The sequence below is a fragment of the Solanum stenotomum genome, chromosome 2, assembly GCF_019186545.1.
Source record: "Solanum stenotomum isolate F172 chromosome 2, ASM1918654v1, whole genome shotgun sequence".
Lineage (NCBI taxonomy): Eukaryota > Viridiplantae > Streptophyta > Magnoliopsida > Solanales > Solanaceae > Solanum > Solanum stenotomum.
In genome coordinates this window covers 22176790-22199375 of record NC_064283.1, presented here as the reverse complement: position 1 = coordinate 22199375, position 22586 = coordinate 22176790, and the positions used below count along the sequence as shown (strand labels likewise).

The window sequence follows — 22586 nt, the reverse complement described above, 5'->3', positions numbered from 1 at the left end:
TTTGAGGTACGGCCATCTCAATATAAAAGGCCTGAAATTGCTAGGTGATAGAGATATGGTTCTTGGATTACCGAAAATTAGCTCTCTTGATTTATGTGAAGAATGCATTTATGGAAAACAAACCAGGAAATTTTTTCCTGTTGGAAAAGCATGGAGAGCTTCAAAATGTTTGGAACTAAAACATGTTGACTTATGTGGTCCTATGCAGACTAAGTCCTTAGGTGGAAGTCGTTATTTCTTGTTGTTTACTGACGATTATAGTCGCATGAGTTGGGTTTATTTTTTGGAGAACAAGTCTGAAACATTTAAAAAGTTTCAGAAATTTAAAGCTTTGGTGGAAAACCAAAGTAGCTACATTGTCAAAGTTCTTCGCGCATATAGAGGAGGAGAGTTCGTGTCCAATGAATTCAATTTGTTTTATGAAAAAATGGTATCCATAGGGATTTAACAACTCATTATACTCCGTAGCAAAATGGTGTCGCTGAACGAAAGAACCGAACCATTGTGGAGATGGCAAGAAGCATGTTGCGAGCTGTTGGAATTATGACCTCCTTAATTCTGTAAAGGAACACGTACTAAATACTTGTTCTTTAATGTTTGCAAGTTGTAGTAAATAACTTCATAGAATAACAATTGGTTCACAACTTTTGTATTATTTATCTCAACTTCAAGCAATACAATGATTACACAAATATGTAATCTACGGAATTATAAACTCTAATTCCTAACTACCCAAGACAAAAAACTCCAGGTTTAAGCCTTCTAAAGTCTTCCAAGTTTCACAACCTTGTTAGACTTATCTTACTCTCAAAACTCAACTATAGCTAATATCAATTAACTACAATTGCATAACAATCTCTCACAATCTCGCAGCACTCCCAAGCCAATTATAAAACTCTCTTTGACAGCGTTTTGTCATAACTCTATGTAAGTGCGCAATCTTTTCTGATGAAAATATTACCCTATTTATAGAACAACACCTCCAAAGTTTTGTTCAACTCGAACTCGACTTTTCCATATCCTCAAAGCCTTGTTCTACTTGAACTCGACTTCACGCCTCTCTTGTGTAGTAATCCTACTTCGTTTAAAATTCTTTCCTTAACTTGGCTTTCCTGCTTCATTTAACAACTCCTTCCTTGACTTGGCTTTGATTAGTTTATTTCCTGTTTCGCTTAGGACGTATAAATTATGGAAACATTCTGACTGATTCTTCATGACTCGTTCGACTCGCCTTGACTGATTCTTCATGACTCGTTCCTTATTTGCTTTGTCAGACTTCAAAATCCTTATTTAAACCAACAAATTCCCCCTTTTTGAATGATGACAAACATACATTATTAATACAACAAATAAGACGTATCTTCCCCCTTTTGGCATCAATCAAATCTGCATAGAACCTACTATAGTATCCAAGTAATAACCAACCAGAAAAAGCATCAAAACACAGTTAACTATAAAAGGAAATACAACTATTCAAAAATTAGGCAGTTCTACAGCAAAAAGCAACTCATCCCACATCAGGGAGATAAAGTCAGAAATGTACAAACCATGCTAACACCACATCAAAAAAAACTGAAAAGCAAAAAAAAACTACACACGACTAGAAAGAGTTGATTGGTTAAGGAATCTGGGAAGAAGTAGCTAATGGAGAGATAATCGGAGGAGTAGACTTGAACATATCATAAAGGCCTTTTAGATTTGCAGAGTTAGTTGATTTCTCAGCTTCAAGAGCAGCTTCAGACTTAGACAAATCCTCCTTTAATTTTGCAATTTCTTCCTCCAACCTGGTATGCTCGAGTCCATAAGAGATATGTAACTGATCCATAGCAGCATTATGGGATACTCTGAGTGCAGCAATTTCCTCATCCTTCATTGTTAGTTGAGCTCGCAACCTTTGCATAGGAGCATTTGCATCCCGGTGAGGAGCAGGTACAACAACATGATTGACAGTACCAAGAACATCCTTTATAGTTTGCTCCTCCCAGACCTTAACAGGGATTTTAAAATGCTCAAAGATCGCTCCTAACCAAAATCCATATCCCAATGCGTGAAACTTTTTGTCCTCAATACCGATAAAGTGTATGTGAGATAACATCAACTGCGACAGGTTAATGGGATGCCTTGAAAGCAAGAGTTCCATCAAAGTGAGATCTAAGTAGTTAGCCTCAGTACGTTTTTTGTTTCTTGGGCAGAATTATCTTCTGCACCACATCAAACAACAACCTATGTAAAGGAATCATAGCCCCTTTGTCAACTCTAGAATATTCTTCCACGGTAGGATTATTCAGAAACTTGCGAACAATATCAACAGCACTAGGTAAACCATCTAAAGGAGGCCAACTGCGTTTAACATAATGAGACCACCCTATATTAGGAACCCCCAAGATCTGAGCAATACTATCAGGAGTAAGATTTATGTCATTCCCCCTAACTACACTAGAAATGGACGGGGGAGAACCAATGACATTAATGTAAAATAGTCTAGTTTCATCTTTACCTATCTTCCTTCTTTTGTTACCCTGAAGGAACAAGTCCGTCCACCCTTGAGCATGTAAGACACTCAGTAATTCCCCTATTTCAGCACCCCCAAACCCAGTTATCACCCTACCCCTTACCAGACTTTTTTTTGTGAAATTTAAAATTCTTTTTGTACGACTGTCAAGATTAGCATCAAAGTTTTCAGATACCTCACCCTCATTCTCGGACTGATTTTCCCATTCAGAGTCAGAAGACATTTCTCTCTTTCTTTTTCCCAGTTTCTTGTTAATATTTTCCACTGATTTATGACTTTGTTTTGCAATAACCTGTCGAACCTGTTTCTTAGGTGCATGTGAAGATGATTTCTTTTTACCCTTTTTGGTTTTCTCAGATTTGGATGGGTCATCAGGGATGTCAATAGTCTCAGTATGAGAAGAGAACTTACTGTTAGAGATTCGTGGTTTCTTGGAGGATAAGAGAATGAATTGCTCTTCCAAAGTTCGTTGCACCGACCTAGTCATCCTCACAGGGAACACTTCAGAAGGTGTGGAGGAATGGTTGCTCATGGTTTTGCGAACACGAGACCTTAGTTGTTTGGGAATAAGATTAGAAATAGGGGTATCATCATCGCTTAAAGGAATTAAGCTCGAGTGTTCCCCCTCACACACGGCTGGAGACACATTTTCAGTTTGTTCCCCCTTATTTGATGAAACACGTATTGTACTGTCGAGTTCTTGTATTGGGTATGCATTGTGCGAGATACGCAGAGCATCAACATACAGCACGTCTGAGGTGTGTACGTAGTAGGGTAGGTCTTGGAAGGGAGGAATTGCTAACGTGAGGTTTGTTTGAGAAGGTGAGGCCATTTTATTTTATTTTTGAGTGAGAGGAGTTTTGGGAATGGGTTTCTTGATGAAGAAAGATTTAGGAAGATGGTGGGATATTTTCCTTTTAGATCTTCGGAAAGGAAGTTGAAGAGTTTTCTTGGGGATGGAGCCTAATTTGAAGTTTTGGCGGCTTTTTGGGTAGACTAGGTGTGATTATCTGTTTTGGTACGTGGGAAAGGAATAAGTATGTGTGTTTGATTATTATTTTTCAGTTTTTCTTAAGTGGTAAAGCAATAGTTAGTGTACATACCTGAACAAGATCTCATTGGTGTGTATGTGCGCTTTTAGCTCCAAATCCGCCCTACGTGAATAATTATAAAATATTTTTATAGTTTACGAGTTTTTATATGCTCAACATAGTATGGTAATTAGGATCTTAGTAATGAGTCCTCCCATTTTAGAGTAATTAATTTATCTTTATCATCCCAAGTTCCAACCTGTTCTTTTCAAAGTGTTCCCTTGCTAAAGCCTTAGTAAAGATGTCCGCAATTTGTTGCTCAATAGCACAAAAATTCATGGAAATTTGACCTTTTTCAACATTGTCCCTTAGAAAGTGATGACGTATATCTATATGTTTTGTTCTCTTATGTTGGACAGGATTCTTTGCAATGTTAATTGCGCTTGTGTTGTCACTAAAAAATGGAACACACTCAATGCTAAGACCAAAGTCACTTAGTTGTTGTTTGATCCATAATAGTTGAGCACAACATGAGGCAACTGCTACGTATTCAGCTTCTGCAGTTGATAATGCAACCGAGTTTTGTTTCTTTGTTCCCTAAGATATTAAACATGAACCTAGAAAGTGAGCCATACCTGTAGTACTTTTCCTATATGCTAGGTAACCTGCATAATCCGCATCAACAGACCCTAATAATCCAAAATTACTCCCTTTTGGATACCATAGTCCTAAATCAGTGGTTCCTTTAAAATATCGAAGAATTCTTTAGCTGCCTGGAGATGAGATTCTTTGGGTTTGGTTTGAAATCGAGCACATCAGCCCACATTGAACATGATAGCAGGCCTGCTGGCTGTGAGGTATAACAGTGACATAATCATACCTCTGTACAATTTTTGTTCCACGACAGAACTTGTTCCTTCCATGTCTAATTTTGTAGTTGTAGCTATTGGGGTACCAATTTGTTTGGCATCCTCCATTTTGAATCATTTGAGTAATTCTTTCACATACTTTTGCTGATGGATTAATGTACCTATAAGTGTTTTCTTTATTTGAAGCCCTAGAAAGTAGTTCCATTCTCCAATCTGTCATGCCCCGAGCCTACATCCTAGACGTGGCCGGCACTCGAAGACCATTGCCGGCCCCCCAAGCAAACCCTTGGCCTGGTTTTCTTAACTCAGCGGAAACCTAACTCAACAGAATAACTCCATGCAATGAAAGGTCATAAAAACAACCTAACTGATAAAATCTGGCCAAAAAGGCAACTCGAGTCTCAAAATTGAATATTTACATATATACATAGATGAGAGACTCAAAACTAACTGACTGACTGTCTATGAAGCCTCTATAACACTCAGATGGATGTTGGGACAGACACCACAACATCCTAATAAAGCAAAACTAAGAGAACAAAATAATCAAGTCCTCCGGAATGCAAAGAGGCTCACCACTGACTCTGGACTGCTCAACTAGATCAACGACGTGTTGGATGCTGATCCTAGGTAACTGTGTCTGCATCATAATATGATCCAAGCCAACTGTCATCAGTACATGGAATGTACGACTATGCGAGCTAGACCGCTAAATAACAACTTCAGCTTGAAAGGAATACAAAAGAAAACTTACGTTGGCTCTACTCAACTCATGAATCACTAAACTCAATATAAAGCAATAAGACACATGTAATATATAAAGCTTGTAAAACTATTTAAAACATGACGTAAAAATCATATTTATAATATCATGAAAATACCATGCTTCCTCTCAAAGTCTACTTATGCAATGCATGAATGAAGTCCCATACCCCCATCCATACAAAGCAGAACCTCTCGAAGAACCATGCAATTTCTATTGTGGGAATTCTCTTACCGACAGTCACCACTACATGCCTAAGTGGTGATACAACGTTTTACCTCACGTTGCCCAAGGACCATCCTATACCTTGTCGTGATATAGGACCTTACTTTAACTTTAACTTAGTGGATCCACTAGCTTAACTTTACATGATCATCTAAATAGTATGACCTGTCAAATCCCATGTTTGGCTACATGGTTTTTATGGAGAGTTGAGTTAATATGGACTCGTGTCCCCAATTCGGTACTGAAGACTACTCCCAAGAATACTTTAGCTCATTAGTGTTTTAAACACATCTTTCTTTAGTTGAGATAATTACTCAAAACTTAACCCAAAGGCTCTTGAAAACTCTTTCCAAAAAGAACATATCAAAACCATATTTTAATATGATCATTGATGACGCGGGAAAGTCATACTGCATAAACATTGATGGTATATCTAGAGACCATATTGTTTAAACATTGATGACATACTCGATTTGTCATACTAATCATGTTTTAGAAGCTCTTTCGCAAAACTCATCTTTTCTCAAAAAGAGATAGTACTCAAACTGCTCAAAACTCTTTGGAAATTTCAGTTTCCTCTCATCTTAAATGTGAAAACATTTATAAACTTCTTTGGGAATACTTAGTTCCCTAATAACTTTTGAGAAATGAACTTGACTCTTACTCTTGGCCTAACTCGAAACTCTATACTCTTTACTTAACTTGAAACTCTATACTCTTTACTTAACTGGAAACTCAATACTCTTTACTCAACTGGAAACTCTATACTCAACTTGGAACTGGAACCTTAAAATGAAATTAAAACGTTCAATAAAGACTCTTGAAAAACTTTAAAGACTTGCTTTGACTTAACTTCTAAGCTTGGCTCTAACTTCACTTAACTTCTAACTTCAGTTGACTTTGATCCTAACTCGCCTTGAATTGGATTATGGATTCAAGGTATATGATTACATGTTTATGGATCAGTTCGGGATGTCTAAATGTACCTTAGAGTGTTGAAAACAACTATAAAACATAGGTACATTACCAAGGAACATGTATGAAAAAGTAGGGAATGAAAGGGAAAACTTGGCGTCCTTGGCGCTCTGAGAGGTGCAAAGCACCAACCCTCAAGCTTCAGAGGGGCCTGCTGGGCGCTCTGCTAGGCGCTCCGCCCCAAGGGCTGGACTTCAGAGTCCCTTTTGGGGCGCGACACGCCACCCCTTTCCCCAGAATACTCAAATTTTCTCCTTCATTTTTCCAACTCTAAACCTCCTTAACTTCAATGGTTCCAGCCCCAAACACTTAGAATCATAAAACCCCTCAACATACAATAGATTTCAACTCACAAACACAACCGGAAACATGTCCGAAATCAACAAGAAACTTCAACAACAAAACCACAACTTCAACAAACACAGCCACTCTTTTCTCGATATTAAAACGAGTTTGGCGTGTGGGTGAATGAACCAACCCAACACTATGATCTCACATACCTTAATAGGGATCACCCCCGATGAAATCCACGACGATCTCTACGAACCTTGCTTCTTCTCCTCCTTCTCTTCTTCTTCTCCTCTTCTCTCAAGAACCCTAACTCTCACTCTTTCAAATAGGGAAAAACTGATAAAAAAAATCAGTCTAAAGCCCTAATATAACGAAAAGAAAAGGTGAGGGAAAAGACCAAACTACCCTTAAAATTTGGGACTAAACTGCCCTGCCAACAGCCCACTTCCAAAGGGTATAAATCACTCATACAAACTCGGAATCATGCAAACTCAGCGGTGTTGAAAGATCATTCCACGAGCTTCGCAAACATAACTGGAACTACACCTAACTCATCCTGAGCTAGGAGTTATGATTTTTCAAAGTTGGCCAAAAACTCATTTTTTTCCCTTAACCAAATTTTCCAGATTTTTAATTCTTTCCAAAAATGACTATTTTCAATTCTAAGCTTCTTCATAGTTATTTCAACTTGCTGGATGTTACAATATCTCCCTCTTGGGAACATTCGTCCTCGAATGAGATTACTCTTACTAAGCTATATTGTCAATCCTCTTGACTATGTGATAGGGTCCCATAAATCGGGGACTAAGCTTCCCTTTCTTACCAATCCTCATAACCCCCTTCATGGGTGAAACTTTCAAATATATCCAATCCTCTACTTCAAACTCTAACGCCCTTCTCCTAACATTAGTGTAGGATTTTTTTTGACGACTCTGTGCCGTTTTTAACCTTTCTTAAATCACTTTCACCTTCTCCATAGCTTGATGAACTAACTCTGGATCTATCAACCCTGCTTCACTAACTTCAAACCATCCAAAAACAGATCTACATCTCCTCCCATAAAGAGTTTCATAAGGATCCATTTGGATGCTAGAATGGTAACTATTGTTGTAAGCAACTCCATGTAAGATAGGTAATCATCTCAATTATCCTTGAAACCAATCCCACAATCCACCTTGATACCTCAAAACACCATCTCCCCCTTGTTTAAAAGTCATCACTGCTTATGAACATTTTGCCTGAAATTCCAGCAAGATAGGGTCTGGGTCTTTCTCACCTTCTACTTCTGACACTAAGGATGACTCGGCCCCGCTCGCTACTTCTATTCCTCCTTCTACGGAATCTAAAAGTCTAATTCCCAGGCATGCCAGTCTGTGCACATCTTTTGCTAACTGTCTCTTTCCTTCTTCAATATGGGTAGTGCTACCCATAGACAACTTGCTTAAGGAATCAGCAACAACATATGCCTTACCAGGGTGATAAAGAAAACTCATGTCATTATCCTTGATTACCTTAACCACTCTCTCTCTGTTTGAAATTAAGCTCATTCTAAGTGAACACACCCACATGAAAATCATACAACAGTGACGTCATATCTTCCAAGCGAATACTACACCAACCAACTCTAGCTCATCACATTACACCCCGATTCGCCTAAACGCGACTATTATTCTGAAATCCATTTTAGGTTCAGATACTCAGTATGTATTCAAGAACCAAATATCATAACTGGGTGGTAGTCAACTTCTCTTTCCATTCCTGAAAGTTTCCCTCACAAGCTTCAGACCGTTGAAATTTCGTTGTTCTACGAATCAACCTGGTCAAATAAAACCCTTATCTAACAGATCCCTTTAACTTCTCTTTCAACTCTGTTGGTGCCATTCTATAAGGCAAAAAAGAGATAGGATAAGTATCTGGAATGATGTCTTACCAAAGTCTATTTCTCTCTCAAGAGGAATTTCGGGTAGATCATCAGGAAAAACTTTTGGAAACTCTCTTACTATAGGAACTGACTGAAAAAGAGGTATCTCAACACTGGAGTCTTTAACTCGGACTAAGTGATAGATACAACCCTTCGAAACTAATTTTCTCTCCTTGAGGTACGAAAATGAAACGACCCTTAGGCACTACTGAACTACTACTCCACTCTATGAATGGCTTACTAGGTTGCTCAGGTATAACATCAAAGTTCATAGCAACATAAGGAATTTCAAAAGATAAACTCGTTCTAAGGTCTAGCAAAGCATAAACAGTAAAATCAAAGACTCGAATCATACAAGTGACAACATCTGGCAAATCCTCTTACTCTTGGCGACTGTTGATTGCGTAGAGGCGATTTGCTTCTCCGCCAGTACTAGAGGTAGCTCCTCTAGGTACCATCCTGTCTAGGGGAGAAACTGATGAAGCTTGGGCCCTATTGCTTAGATTTCCACTACCTTGCCTGTTCTTAGAGCACTTTTTCATGAAGTGACCCTTTTGTCCATACTTAAAACAACTTGTCTGGCCATCACGACACTTACCTGGGTGGGTTCTACCACACCTAGCACATGCAGGAGCCTTACTACCCCTTGGTACCATACTGCCTTAAGGATAGGCAAGTCTAGCCCTGAAACTGTAGGAATTTATATCGTACCCATATTTGTTCTCAGGTGCAAGTGCACTAGCAGATGGTGAAGCAGGTCCCTTCTGTTTCTGTGGGAGGGATGACTGATTGTCATCATTCTTTTGCTGCCTGAACTCGTCCCCTACTATCTTAGCCCTCTTATCCTTAAACTCCTCTCTATCCTTTAGCTTATCCTCCTCAACCTGTTGTAAATGGATCATAAATCTTGCTAGGTCAATATCCCCTATCAGCATAGTTGCCTTGCCTTCCTTGCTTGACTGACGAGATAACCCAGTANCTTATCCTCCTCAACCTATTGTAAATGGATCATAAATCTTGCTAGGTCAATATCCCCTATCAGCATAGTTGCCTTGCCTTCCTTGCTTGACTGACGAGATAACCCAGTAACATATAAACTCATTCTACTCATCATGTACGCAACCATCTCCGGAGCATAGCGGGAAAGTTGTGTGAACTTCAGACTGTACTCATGAACACTCATAGACTCCGGATTAAGGGTGAGAAACTCTTTTATCTTTGCCTCTCGCAACTCACGAGGAAACATATGCCCCATGAGGGCAATCTCAAACACAACCTAACTCACTACTGGCGCATCCTCAGCCCTATTCTTTTTCCATTGGTCAAACCAGATTCTAGCGACACCCTTCAATTGGTATGCAGCTAGTTCCATCCTCTCCGACTCACCAACATGCATCACGTCAAATACCCTTTAAAGCTCCTCAATGAAGTTCTCCGAATTCTCACTAATACTTGAACCTGTGAAGCTTGGTGGGTTCATCCTTAAGAGTTCACGGATCCTTGAAGTATCAACCACTTTGTGTCGATTATCTCTCTGCCCAACATGGAAGGTTGCAACTTAACATCAGAATAGCTTCACGAAAATCAGCATATTTGATCTCTTCTTGGGTTTGCACTTCTAGGGCATTCGGTAACTCTTGTCCTCAAAACTCCTCATAGCTGGACGAACTCTGACTGCTCTTCGTGGAGGCATGATCCTCTGAAATACGCGCAAGCACGAATAGAAAGAATTTTTTTAGAGATAAACTCTAATGCACGAGATGAGTGTGAAAGAAGTGAGAAATCTTCCTAAATGTTGTAGCCTCCTAATTATAGATGTGGCGCGCTTCACACCGATAACTAGGACTCTACAGACATGACTTCATAGACTCCTTAGGACTCTTGAACTCTATGCTCTGATACCAAGTTTGTCACGCCCCGAGCCTACACCCTGGACGTGGCTGGCACTCGAAGACCATTGCTGGTCCCCCAAGCGAACCCTTGGCCTAGCTTTCTTAACTCAGCGGAAACACAACTCAACAAAATAACTCCATGCAATGAAAGGTCATAAAAATAACCTAATTGATAAAATCTGGCCAAAAAGGCAACTCGAGTCTCAAAATTGAATATTTACATATATACATAGATGAGAGACTCAAAATAACTGACTGACTGTCTATGAAGCATCTATAACACTGAGATGGATGTTGGGACAGACCCCACAACATCCTAATAAAGCAAAACTAAGAGAACAAAATAATCGAGTCCTCTGGAATGCAAAGAGGCTCACCACTGACTCTGGAGTGCTCAACTAGATCAACGGTGTGCTAGATGCTGATCCTGGGTACCTGCGTCTGCATCATTATAAGATGTAGGCCAACTGGCATCAGTACATGGAATGTAAGAGTATGCGAGCTGGACCGCTAAATAACAACTTCAGCTTAAAAGGAATACAAAAGAGAACTTACCTTGGCTCTGCTCAACTCATGTATAACTAAACTCAATATAAAGCAATAAGACACATGTAATATATAAAGCTTGTAAAACTATTTAAAACATGACATAAAAATCATATTTATAATATCATGAAAATATCATGCTTCCTCTCAAAGTCTACTTGAGCAATGCATGAATGAAGTCCCACACCCCCATCCATACTAAGCAGAACCTCTCGAGGAACCATGCAATTTCTACAGTGGGGGTTCTCTAACTGACAGCCACCATTACATGCCTAAGTGGTGATACAACGTTTTACCTCACGTTGCCCAAGGACCATCATATACCTTGTCGTGATATAGGACCTTACTTTAACTTTAACTTAGTGGATCCACTAGCTTAACTTTACGTGATCATCTAAAAAGTATGACCCGTCAAATTCCATGTTTGGCTACATGGTTCTTTTGGAGAGTTGAGTTAATATGGACTCGTGTCCCCAATTTGGTGTTGAAGACTACTCCCAAGAATACTTTAGTTCATTAGTGTTTTAAACACATCTTTCTTTAGTTGAGATAATTACTCAAAACTTAGCCCAAAGGCTCTTGAAAACTCTTTCTAAAAAGAACATATCAAAACCATATTTTAAGATGATCATTGATGACTCGGGAAAGTCATACTGCATAAACATTGATGGTATATCTAGAGACCATACTATTTAAACATTGATGACATACTCGATTTGTCATACTAATCATGTTTTAGAAACTCTTTCGCAAAACTCATCTTTTCTCAAAAAGAGATAGTACTCAAACTGCTCAAAACTCTTTTGGAAATCTCAGTTTCCTCTCATCTTAAATGTAAAAACATTTATAAACTTATTTGGGAATACTTAGTTCCCAAATAATTTTTGAGAAATGAACTTGACTCTTACTCTTGGCTTAACTAGAAACTCTATACTCTTTACTTAACTGGAAACTCTATACTCAACTTGGAACTTGATCCTTAAAATGAAGTTAAAACGTTCAATAAAGACTCTTGAAAAACTTTAAAGACTTGCTTTGACTTACTTAACGTCTAAGTTTGGCTCTAACTTCACTTGACTTCTAACTTCACTTAACTTCTAACTTCACTTGACTTTGATCCTAACTTGCCTTGAATTGGATTATGGTTTCAAGGTATATGATCACATGTTTATGGATGAGTTCGGGATGTCTAAATGTACCTAAGAGTGTTGAAAACAACTATAAAACATAGGTACATTACTAAGGAACATGTATGAAAAAGTAGGGAATGAAAGGGAAAACTTGGCGTCCTTGGCGCTCTGAGAGGCACGGAGCGCCAGCCCTCAAGCTTCAGAGGGGCCTGCTGGGCACTCTGCTAGGCGTGCCGCCCCAAGGGCTGGACTTCTGAGTCCCTTTTGGGGCGCGCTGGCAGGCGCGACACGCCACCCCTTTCCCCAGAAAACTCAAATTTTCTCCTTCATTTTTCCAACTCTAAACCTCCTTAACGTCAATGGTTCCAGCCCCAAACACTTAGAATCATAAAACCCCTCAACATACAATAGATTTCAACTCACAAACACAACCGGAAACATGTCCCAAATCAACAAGAAACTTCAACAACAAAACCACAACTTCAACAAACACAACCACTCTTTTCTCGAAATTAAAATGAGTTTGGCGTGTAGGGGAATGAACCAACCCAACACTATGATCTCTACGCTCCTTCTCCTCTTCTTCTCCTTTTCCTCTTCTTCTCCTCTTCTCTCAAGAACCCTAACTCTCACTCTTTTAAATAGGGAAAAACTGATAAAAAAAATCAATCTAAATCCCTAATATAACCAAAAGAAAAGGTGAGGGAAAAGACCAAACTACCCTTAAAATTTGGGACTAAACTGCCCTGCCAACAGCCCATTTCCAAAGGGTATTACTCACTCATACAAACTCAGAATCGCGCAAACTCTGTGGCATTGGAAAGATCATTCAACGAGATTCGCAAAAATAACTGGAACTATACCTAACTCATCTTGAGCTAAGAGTTATGACTGTTCAAAGTTGGCAAAAAACTCATTTTTTTTCCATACTTAACCAAATTTTCCAGATTTTTAAGTCTTTCCAAAAATGACTATTTCCAATTCTAAGCTTCTTCATAGTTATTTCAAGTTTCCGGATGTTACACGATCATTCTCATCTCGAACTCATTGCTCATAAGGTTGGCAAAATCGTTAGTGAGTGCCTTGTTCATGGCTCCAAATATAATGTCGTCAACATATACCTGTACAATCAGTAGATCCTTTCTTTTGTTTCTGAGAAAACGTGTGTTGTCAATTTTACCTCTTGAATAGCCATGGCTTAGTAGAAACTTTGACAGTCTATTATACCATGCTCTTGGGGCTTGTTTTAACCCATAAAGAGCCTTATCAAGCTTGTAGTCATAGTCAGGATAATCATTGTTTTCAAAGCCAAGGGGTTGTTTAACGAACACTTCTTCCTTTAGTAACCCATTAAGGAATGCACTTTTTACGTCCATCTGATATAGAGTGAACTCCATATGAGCTGCAAAAGCTATGAGTAGTCTAATTGCCTCCAGCCTTGCCACAGGTGCAGATGTCTCGTCATAGTCTATCCCTTCTTCTTGGTTGTAACCTTGAACTACTAACCTAGCTTTGTTTCTTGTTATTGTACCATGTTCATCTAACTTGTTTCTAAACACCCATTTTGTACCAATTATAGTTCTGTTTGGTGGTTTAGGCACAAGATGCCAAACTTTACCTCTTTCAAATTGATTTAGTTCCTCTTCCATGGCTATGATCCAATCTGCATCTTGAAGAGCTTCACTGATCTTCTTTGGTTCAACCATGGATAGAAATACATTAAAGGCACAGTGATTTTTTAGCCTTGATCTGGTGGTTATTCCACAGGTAAGATCAGTAAGTATGTTGTCCAAAGGATGGGAGCTTTGATACTTATATCCCTTTATTTCAGGCTCATTGTTTTCCTCATTACTATTATTTCCAGCTTCTCCTTGATCAGTTTCAGTTTGGTTTCCTGAATCTTCAGTTGAGTCAATAATGGCATTTTCAGCAGTAGATGTACCTGTTTCTTTAACCTGTTCCTGTGCAGTTTCAATAGATTTTCTAGATAGTTCATCATCATCTTGTAAATCATGGTTAGTCATAGCATTTCCTTCATCGAAAACTATGTGAACACTTTCTTCGACACATATTGTTCTTTTATTCAAGACCCTATAAGCTATGCTATGTGAAGAGTATCCTAGGAAGGTTCCTTCATCACTTCTAGCATCAAATTTTCCTAACAAGTTTTCTCCATTATTGTGAATGAAACATTTACACCCAAAAGATCTTAAGTGTGATATGTTAGGTTTTCTGCCTTTAAGTAATTCGTATGGAGTTTTATTGATAATTGATCTAAGCATTCATCTATTAATAATGTAACAAGCAGTGTTCATAGCCTCGGCCCAGAATTGATTTGTTATGTTGTTAGCAAGCATCATAGTTCTTGCCATTTCTTGTAGAGCTCTATTCTTTCTTTCTACTACCCCGTTTTGTTGGGGAGCTCTAGGAGCAGAAAAATTATGTTCAATACCTTGAGAGGAACAGAATTGGATGAACTGAGAGTTTTCAAATTATGTTCCATGGTCAGATCTGATAGCAACCAATTTATTTTCAAGTTTTTTTTCAAGTTTCCTTATTAATAAGAAAAAGGCCTCAAAGGTATCATCCTTGGAAGTGAGGAATACTATCCAAGTGTACCTAGTATAATCATCAACTATCATGAAAGCGTACCTTTTTCCTCATCTGCTTTTAACTCTCATAGGTCCGCAAAGATCCATATGTAGTAGTTCTAGTGATTTGGCTGTACTGATTACCTGTTTAGATTTAAATGAGGTTTTAACTTGTTTTCCTCGGGTACATGCTTCACAAATCTTATCACTTTTGAACTTAGTCTTAGGAAGTCCTATTACCAAATTTTCAGAGATAAGTTTGTTTAATTGCACTTGACTTGCATGACCCAGGCGTTTATGCCATAAAAGAGGATTTTTTTCCATTACACTTAAACACATGAGTTTTTCTGTAAAGAGTTTAAAGGTATCTACAGTGTAAACATGTTTGTTCATTTGTCCAGTTAAGACAATATCTCCTGTTGTTAGATTGATTACTTCTACACCCGTGGAGTGAAAAATTACCTTGTTTCCTTTGTCACAAAGTTGAGAGATGCTGAGGAGATTGTGTTTCAAACCTTCAACATGGTAAACCTTTTCGATTGAATATTCATCAGTCATTCCGATTTTTCCAATGCCTCTAATCTGTCTGTTTTTTCCCCACCAAAAGCTACTAGGCCACCATTCTTTTCTTCAAGTGAAAGAAATTTTGTTTTATCTCCAGTCATGTGTCTTGAGCAAGCGCTGTCCATATACCAATTTTGCTTGCTTCCCTTCACTTGTGCTGAAAGAAATTCAAGGGTTAGTTTTAGGTACGCAGATTAACTTGGGTCCTTTCTTATTATAAAAAGGGTGAATTAAATCCCTGTTTGCTCAGCTTGGAAGAAGATTTTTTCTTGAAGCATACTTGTTCCTTCACTTATGGTTATAGCCTCTTCCATCGTTTTTGTTAGAGTTAACTCTGTTTTTATGACATGTATTCTTGGAATGACCTGTTCTTCCACATAATGAGCAGAAAGTAGGTAATTCATTTATGGATTTGTTTTCATACCCTATACCATTTTTATTATTTTGAGTGTTGTTTCCCAATTGAGTTATAATCATAGACGACTTAGTACATTTGTTTGCATGATCAAGCTCGTTTTTTGTTTTAATTAGTTCAAGAATTATTCTCCTGGAGTTTTCCTTTTCTGCAAGTAATTCTCTTTTAATTTTCATGACTTCCTGTTCACCTAAGTTTTGATCCCAAGTGCCCTTTTTATCCAGTACCTTTTGGTTCAAGCATTCAGTTTTTAATGATGTGTTACAGTTCTCAACTTGTTTCACCTTTTCCAGTAGAAATTTATTTTTCTCTTTTAGATCAATGTTCAATTTTTCGAGATCAATATACTCGAATTTTAAACTAGTCATGGAATTTAGCAATTGAACCTTTTCACTATTTAATTCTTGTATAGTAGTGTAAGCATGAATGAGGAAAGTTTTTTCTTAGAGAATGAGTTCAGTCTATCCTTTAGATCAGAGAGATTTACATGATTTTCTTCGTTTTCAGAATCAGATTCATGTTCTATATCTTCCATGGCCATTAAAGCAATGTCCTCTTCTTCATCAACGTCATCTGAACATGTTCCCCAGCCAGCATACATAGCCTGATTGTTCTCTCTTTCCTTCCCTTTCCTTTTATTTGCTACTTCTCTTTTTTCTTTTTTAGCCCTTTATCTTTTCCATTCTACTTCCCACATATGACAGTCTTTGATTTGATGATCAGTTTTACCACATTTGTAGCACCCGCCATTTTGACCCTTTTCTGTGTTTCTCTCCTTGGTGGGTGCAGTTTTCTTTCCAAGATTCATATCTTTCTTAAAAAACTTCTTGAAGTTCCTGCTTATCAAGGTTATGTCTTCATAATCTAGATCTGATTCATCGTTTTCATCTGTGACCTTGAGAGCAAGATTTTTTTATTTACTGCATTCACTTCTTTTAGTGCTTTCCACATTCATCTCGTAAGTTTCTAAGTTTCCTACCAGTTCATCTAGGGTCATATTTGTTAGATCTTTGGCTTCTCTTATTGCAGTTACTTTGATTTCACATGACCTAGGTAGAGTTCGGAGAACCTTGTCTACCTGTTCCTCTGTAGTGTATATTTTTCCTAATGAACTGAGTTCGTTTATTACGGTGGTGAATCTGGTAATCATGTCCTGAAATGATTCTTCATTCTTCATCTTGAAGGACTCATACTCCGTGCTTAGTCTAGCAATCCTGAACTTTCGAACTTGAGTAGTACCTTCATGTGCGTTTTGCAGCGTGTCCCATATTTGTTTTGCAGAAGTGCATGCAGAGATTCGGTTGAATTCATCAGGCCCTAGCCCACATATCAGAATACATTTAGCTTTGGCATTCTTCCCTAGCATCTTATAATCAGCATCTCCATATTGGGTTTTGGGCTTTAAATAGTTTTGTTGTTAAGCTGTAATGAATAAAGCATCTTACTTGAGCTATTATTGAGTTGTCATTAGGGGTGTACATGACTGGGTTGAATCGGGTTTTTCAAATATCAAGTCAAATCACTTGTGTAAAATTTTTAAATTTATAAACCAAACCAAACTAATAAAATTTGGATTTTGTTGGGGTTTTCAACCTCGGGTTGGTTCAAAATTTTCAAATACCAAACCAAACCAAACCATTGTATCAAATTTTTAAATTTATAAATCAAACCAAACTAATAAACCTCGGATTTTTTCAGATTTTTGGATTTTTTCGGTAAAGTTTGCATACAAACATATAATTAACTTGTGCTCCAAATATTTCTTTAGTTCAACCAAAATACAATTATCTAAGGTGTTTCTTAAGAAAATGACACAAAATATGAGATGAGTACTGATGACACTAAAATATTCAATAAAAAATAATAATGAAATCATCATATAAAATAAATATTGCAAAGTCATAATGAAAATGATCATAATTTGACAGTACTAAACCATGCTAAAATAAATTTAATAAGTATTAGTTACATTACTAAATATTTAAGGAAAATTAAAATTAGATTATGTATTTTAATTATTTAAACCAATGTAAAACTAAAGAACAAATATTCAATATTATTGTCATTCTTATTGTTGAATTGATTTTCTTTTTGCATTAGTATTAATTTGATTTTGATTTAAGTTTTATTATAATTATCAACATCTATGAACTATAATCTTTATTGGATCATTCCAAATTCTATATTTTAAGCTTGAAATAATATATTAAAAGATAAAAACTATGAAATAGTATAAGAAATATTTTAAAATTATATCAAAGTTAATATTTTTATGTATAAAATAAAATTTTAAAATTACATATATCATGTCGGATTGGTTTGGTCTCGGGTTGGTTTTTTTTAGTTAAAACCAAACCAACCCAAATATAGTCGGGTTTTTTTTTCCAATACCAAACCAAGTCAAACCAAACCACTAGTCGGATTTTTTTTCGATTTGACTCGATTTGCGATTTGTTTCGGTTTTGTACACCCCTAGTTGTCATATTACAATCAACTTGACCCATTATTGAATAATTCAAAGTTGAGGAGAGTTTGATTTTAAAAGCAAAGTTAGGATTGAAAACGATTTTTTCACCCTTTAAGTTACGTACGCTCAACTCTATAGCATTATAAGCTCTTTGAAAAGAACCAGGATCACCCTCCTTTATTATTCTAGTTTTTGTTTTCTATAGGATCCATGCATACAAGCAGAAGCAGAGGTGTATCCAGGATTTTGAGATGATGGGTGCACTATTATAAAAAGGTTAATCTATGATATAAATTTGATCAGTTCGACATTTAAATTTTTACTACTGAAAACCGTTAAAATTTTAAAATTATAGGTCTAAAATTAATTAAAATGTCAAAAGTCCTACCAATTACCACTTAAAGAAGTGTTATCTAATTTTAGAAAAAAAAAAACAAGATACATATAAAATTCAGATTTCTAACCTCGCGGATAGAGGTGCACCCAGTCATAATTGCATTATGTGATACTCCAAGTATGGGTTCACACATCTATATTTCAATATTATTTTTAGAATATAACACTACTACATATGATCTCAGGAGGGGACCATGGGTTCAGGTGAACCCGATGACCTCCCCTTAGATATGCCTCTGCATATAAGGTCATCTGGAGAAATGGTTGGATTGCATTATTAAACAAAACCCTCAAATCCTGAAAACATCAACATTAGCCTGAAAACCTTTTTCTAGAAAAGAAAATCTAGTAAAACGAACTTATACTCCCTTTGTTAACTTTTACTTATCCACTTTAGATTTTGTCCGCCCTAAGAAATAACGATTGGTATGAGGATTTTATCATAGTGTTGTCCGATTCTCCAAAAATCAATTAAACACACTTTTTTTTCTTTTATTAATTAGACACACATAATCGTATCATGATCTTATTTTTTAGTATTAGTGGAATTAGGTTTAACTTGGTCCATTTCTTTTTTTCTTTTATTTTTTTTTGTTTTTTGTCTAATGTGTTGAATCGAGGAAGATTTTGATGATTGACAAAAGTGGAGCATAAGCAAAGAACAAGTGAGATTAGGAGAAGAAGTTTTCATGCGTAGGTATGGTGCCATACTTGGAGCTAATGAAACACAGAGTCCCATCAATTTTTAAAAAAATAAATAAATTGGTAATTATTGTTATTGATAATACTTTTTACCTAACTAATGTCTACATAAATAAATTATTAAAAATTCATTTTAATAGTTTACTATTTAAATGACCAAAATGACCTTTAACTTAATTAATTTAGATTCCACAAAGTGCACACATGTCAGCCCCCACCCCCACACCCGCCTACGCCCTACCCAGCCCCCCCCCCCCCACACCCCATCCAAAAAAATTAACAAAATTTTAAATTTTTTCTTAGAAAAGTTACCCCCCCCCCCCCNATCATTTACCCATTTTATCCATTTAACTATCCACTTTTAAATGGGTAATATAGGTATTATTCATCTTTTACCCATTTTTAAATGAGTTGAATATCCAACCCATTTAAAATGGATAAATATGAGTGAATACCCATATTATTTACCCATTCTGCCACCCCTATAAGTAATGTAATAGTAACATGTTGCTTTATATAACTATAAAGTCAAAATATTGATTTAAATGTTATATTTATAAAGAATAAAGTATCAATCAATAATAGACATTAAAGTTTTTATATGATAAGAATGAACAGAAGAGTTATCTTGAGCATGATTATTACTCCCTCCGTTTCACAAAAAATGACCTTCTTTCCTTTTTAGTCAGTTTAAAAAAAAATGACCTCTTTCCTTTTTTGGTAACATTTTACTTTTTGCTTTCCATGTGGTATGTTTAAGACCACAAGATTAAGGGCAATTTTGTACATTTGACATAACTATAATTTAGGACCCCAAGATTCAAAAGTCTTTTTTATTTACTTAAACTCCGTGCCAAGTCAAACCAGGTCATTCTTTGTGAAACGGAGGGAGTAATATAATTTAAAAGTTATAATCATTAATAGTCACGGAAGTAATGAAAATACAGAAAATTAAATTTTTATATTGAAGAAAATATTTTAGAAAAATAGTAAGCGACACAATTATTATTTTTTATAATAATAAGAAGTAAATAAATAAGAAAAAATATCAAAAGAATGAGAGAAAAAAAATAGGATCCTTGATTATAAAAAAAAGGTATGATCATATTACTTTTCTTTTACCTAGCTTACTCTACGCCCTAGCTCTAACAGGGAGTAAATTGGCAGAATTAACTCCAAAGGTCAATACGGATAACCAAAAGAAAAAGAAGATTAGTAATGTGAATGTTCATTTAATTTTCTTATTTTTTTCTAGAAAAAACTTAAATATGTCATCAAATTTGAGAAAAGATTCAATTATGTTATATGTTAAAAGTTTGACTCATCTATATTATTTTTCGTTTGAGAAAAGGCTCATTCAAATCATTATTTGTTAACGGAAAACAGTTTCGATTTTGCAAAACCACTTTTTATACGTGGTCAATTATGATTCAGTCACGCCATTAATTAAAGGAAAAAGGCTCAAACATGTTATCGAACTTTGAGAAAAAACTCATTTATGTCATTAGTTAAAAAGTTTGACTCATATATGCAATTTCAATTAACAAATAATGATATGGAATATGAATGAGTCTTTTCTCAAACATAAATAACGTAGATGAACAAAAAATTTAACATATCACATCGATGAGACGATGACCCTTTTCTTAAAATTCGATTGATATTTTTTTTTCTATTTGAAAAAGGTTTAAATGAGAATATAATATAGTACCAAAAAAAAGCTATAGTTTATCATAAATAATTACACTATTGACAGATGCCTTATTACCTTTTCCATAAAAAAGCCGGCCCTGAATTTACGGTATAAGTTCAATTACATTTCTTCTTAACATATACACATAACTAGCACCAACTGATCAACTATAATGTCTTACGTTCCGCCACACAAAAGGCAAACAAAGGGCTCCCCGTCATTGAATCCAACTCCGGCACCGGAGTCTCTCAGCAGATCTGTTTTCAACAAGAGAAAGGACAACAAATTTCGCACTCGGAACCTCGGTTACACTGATCATACTATCTTAAAATGGTTCTCTGTTGGCTTAGCTGATGAGTTGAGATTTTCATCTCTGGTTAGTTTCCAACCTCTTTCACCAGAGTCCTTTGAGACAAAAGCAGGCCTACAGCCTCTCTCTTTGGTTTCAACTCATCAAGGTACTATATATATATTTAATTTAACCCGATCATCGTTTTCGATATCCAAAATGTTAGGGCGTGAATTATTATTTTTTTGGCAAATGCTTCATCAGTGGTTTCTAGCTAGTTTTGCACCTGTATAGTGTTTTCAACTTCTTCAACGTGACCTTGTAAGGATGAATTCAATTTTGGTGTGTCTAATATCTGAGAAAACCTTGGAAAAATTAATTTTCCTAAAGGAGGTAAAGGGGATATAGAAACAACATTTTTTTCAGATGATTTTTCTATTTTTATGTTGCTTTAATTGATACAATTGTTGGCTTTTTTATATATATAAAAATATTGTAGAAAAAATGATTGGAAATATAGATTAAAGCGTCTATCGATAATTTTATTGAACAAGGGATCAATTTGCATGATTTAAAATTTTTAAAAAAAAGTGCAGCATAATTTTTTTTTTAATTGTGGATTTCTGTTTCGGCGATGTTACTTAACCGTGGGGGGCGGACCCACTGTAACACCCCAGAGAATTTTTTTGAACTAAGACTCGAGCCGTCCTTCATGTGGAGTGAGATTTTACCGAGGAATAAAATTTCTTGAGTGTTAAGTTAAGATCCCTAGATGTAGCACATTGAGTTCCAAGAAGAGTTGAATTGGAAATAGTCATTTTGGAAAGAATCTGGAAATTTGGCTAAGTGTGGAAATCAGTGAATTTTTGGCCAACGTTGAGTAGTCGTAACTCCTAGCTCAGGATGAGTTAGGAGTAGTTCCAGTTATGGTTGTGAAGCTTGTGGAACGATCTTTCCAACGCCACCGAGTTTGCTCGATTCTGAGTTCGTATGAGCGAGTTATGCCCTTTGAAAGTTGGGGCAGTTGGCAGGGAGTCCGTTCGGAAATTTAAGGGCATTTTGGTCTTTTCACAAATCATTTCTTTTGAGGTTATATTGTTGTGTTAGGCTGTTTGTGGATCATTTTTGTTCCATTTTAAAAGAGAGATAGTTAGGGTTCTTGAGAGTGAAGAAGAGAAGAAGAAGAGAAGAAGAGGAGAAGAAGAGGAGAAAGAGGAGATCAACAAGTTTCCGTCGTGGAATTTCGTCGGGGGTGATCCCTATCAAGGTATGTGAGTTCTTTAGTGTGGGTTGATCCTTTCCCCCACACACCAA

At 36.5% G+C, this 22586-nt stretch overlaps 2 protein-coding genes across 2 annotated transcripts in view; one reads left to right on the top strand and one right to left on the bottom strand.

The window, feature by feature from the left end:
• The window catches only part of LOC125855812 (uncharacterized), a 149831-nt gene that overhangs the window by 50730 nt on the left and 76515 nt on the right, over positions 1–22586 (top strand). The gene's annotated exons all lie outside the window — the stretch shown is intronic.
• On the bottom strand, positions 8968–9522 carry LOC125855810 (uncharacterized). The gene is made up of 2 exons (XM_049535502.1): positions 9299–9522; positions 8968–9106 (listed from the first exon to the last, which is right to left on the bottom strand). Exons 1-2 carry the CDS (start codon positions 9520–9522, stop codon positions 8968–8970), a joined length of 363 nt encoding a protein of 120 aa, XP_049391459.1.

Excerpts from the sequence above, each read along its gene's own strand:
- LOC125855810 (XM_049535502.1), bottom strand. The coding sequence starts at position 9,522 with ATGCTGATAGGGGATATTGACCTAGCAAGATTTATGATCCATTTACAA. Across the intron at positions 9,107-9,298 it reads GCACCTGAGAACAAATATGG|GCAAGGTAGTGGAAATCTAA; the intron begins GTACGATATAAA and ends CTCTAAGAACAG.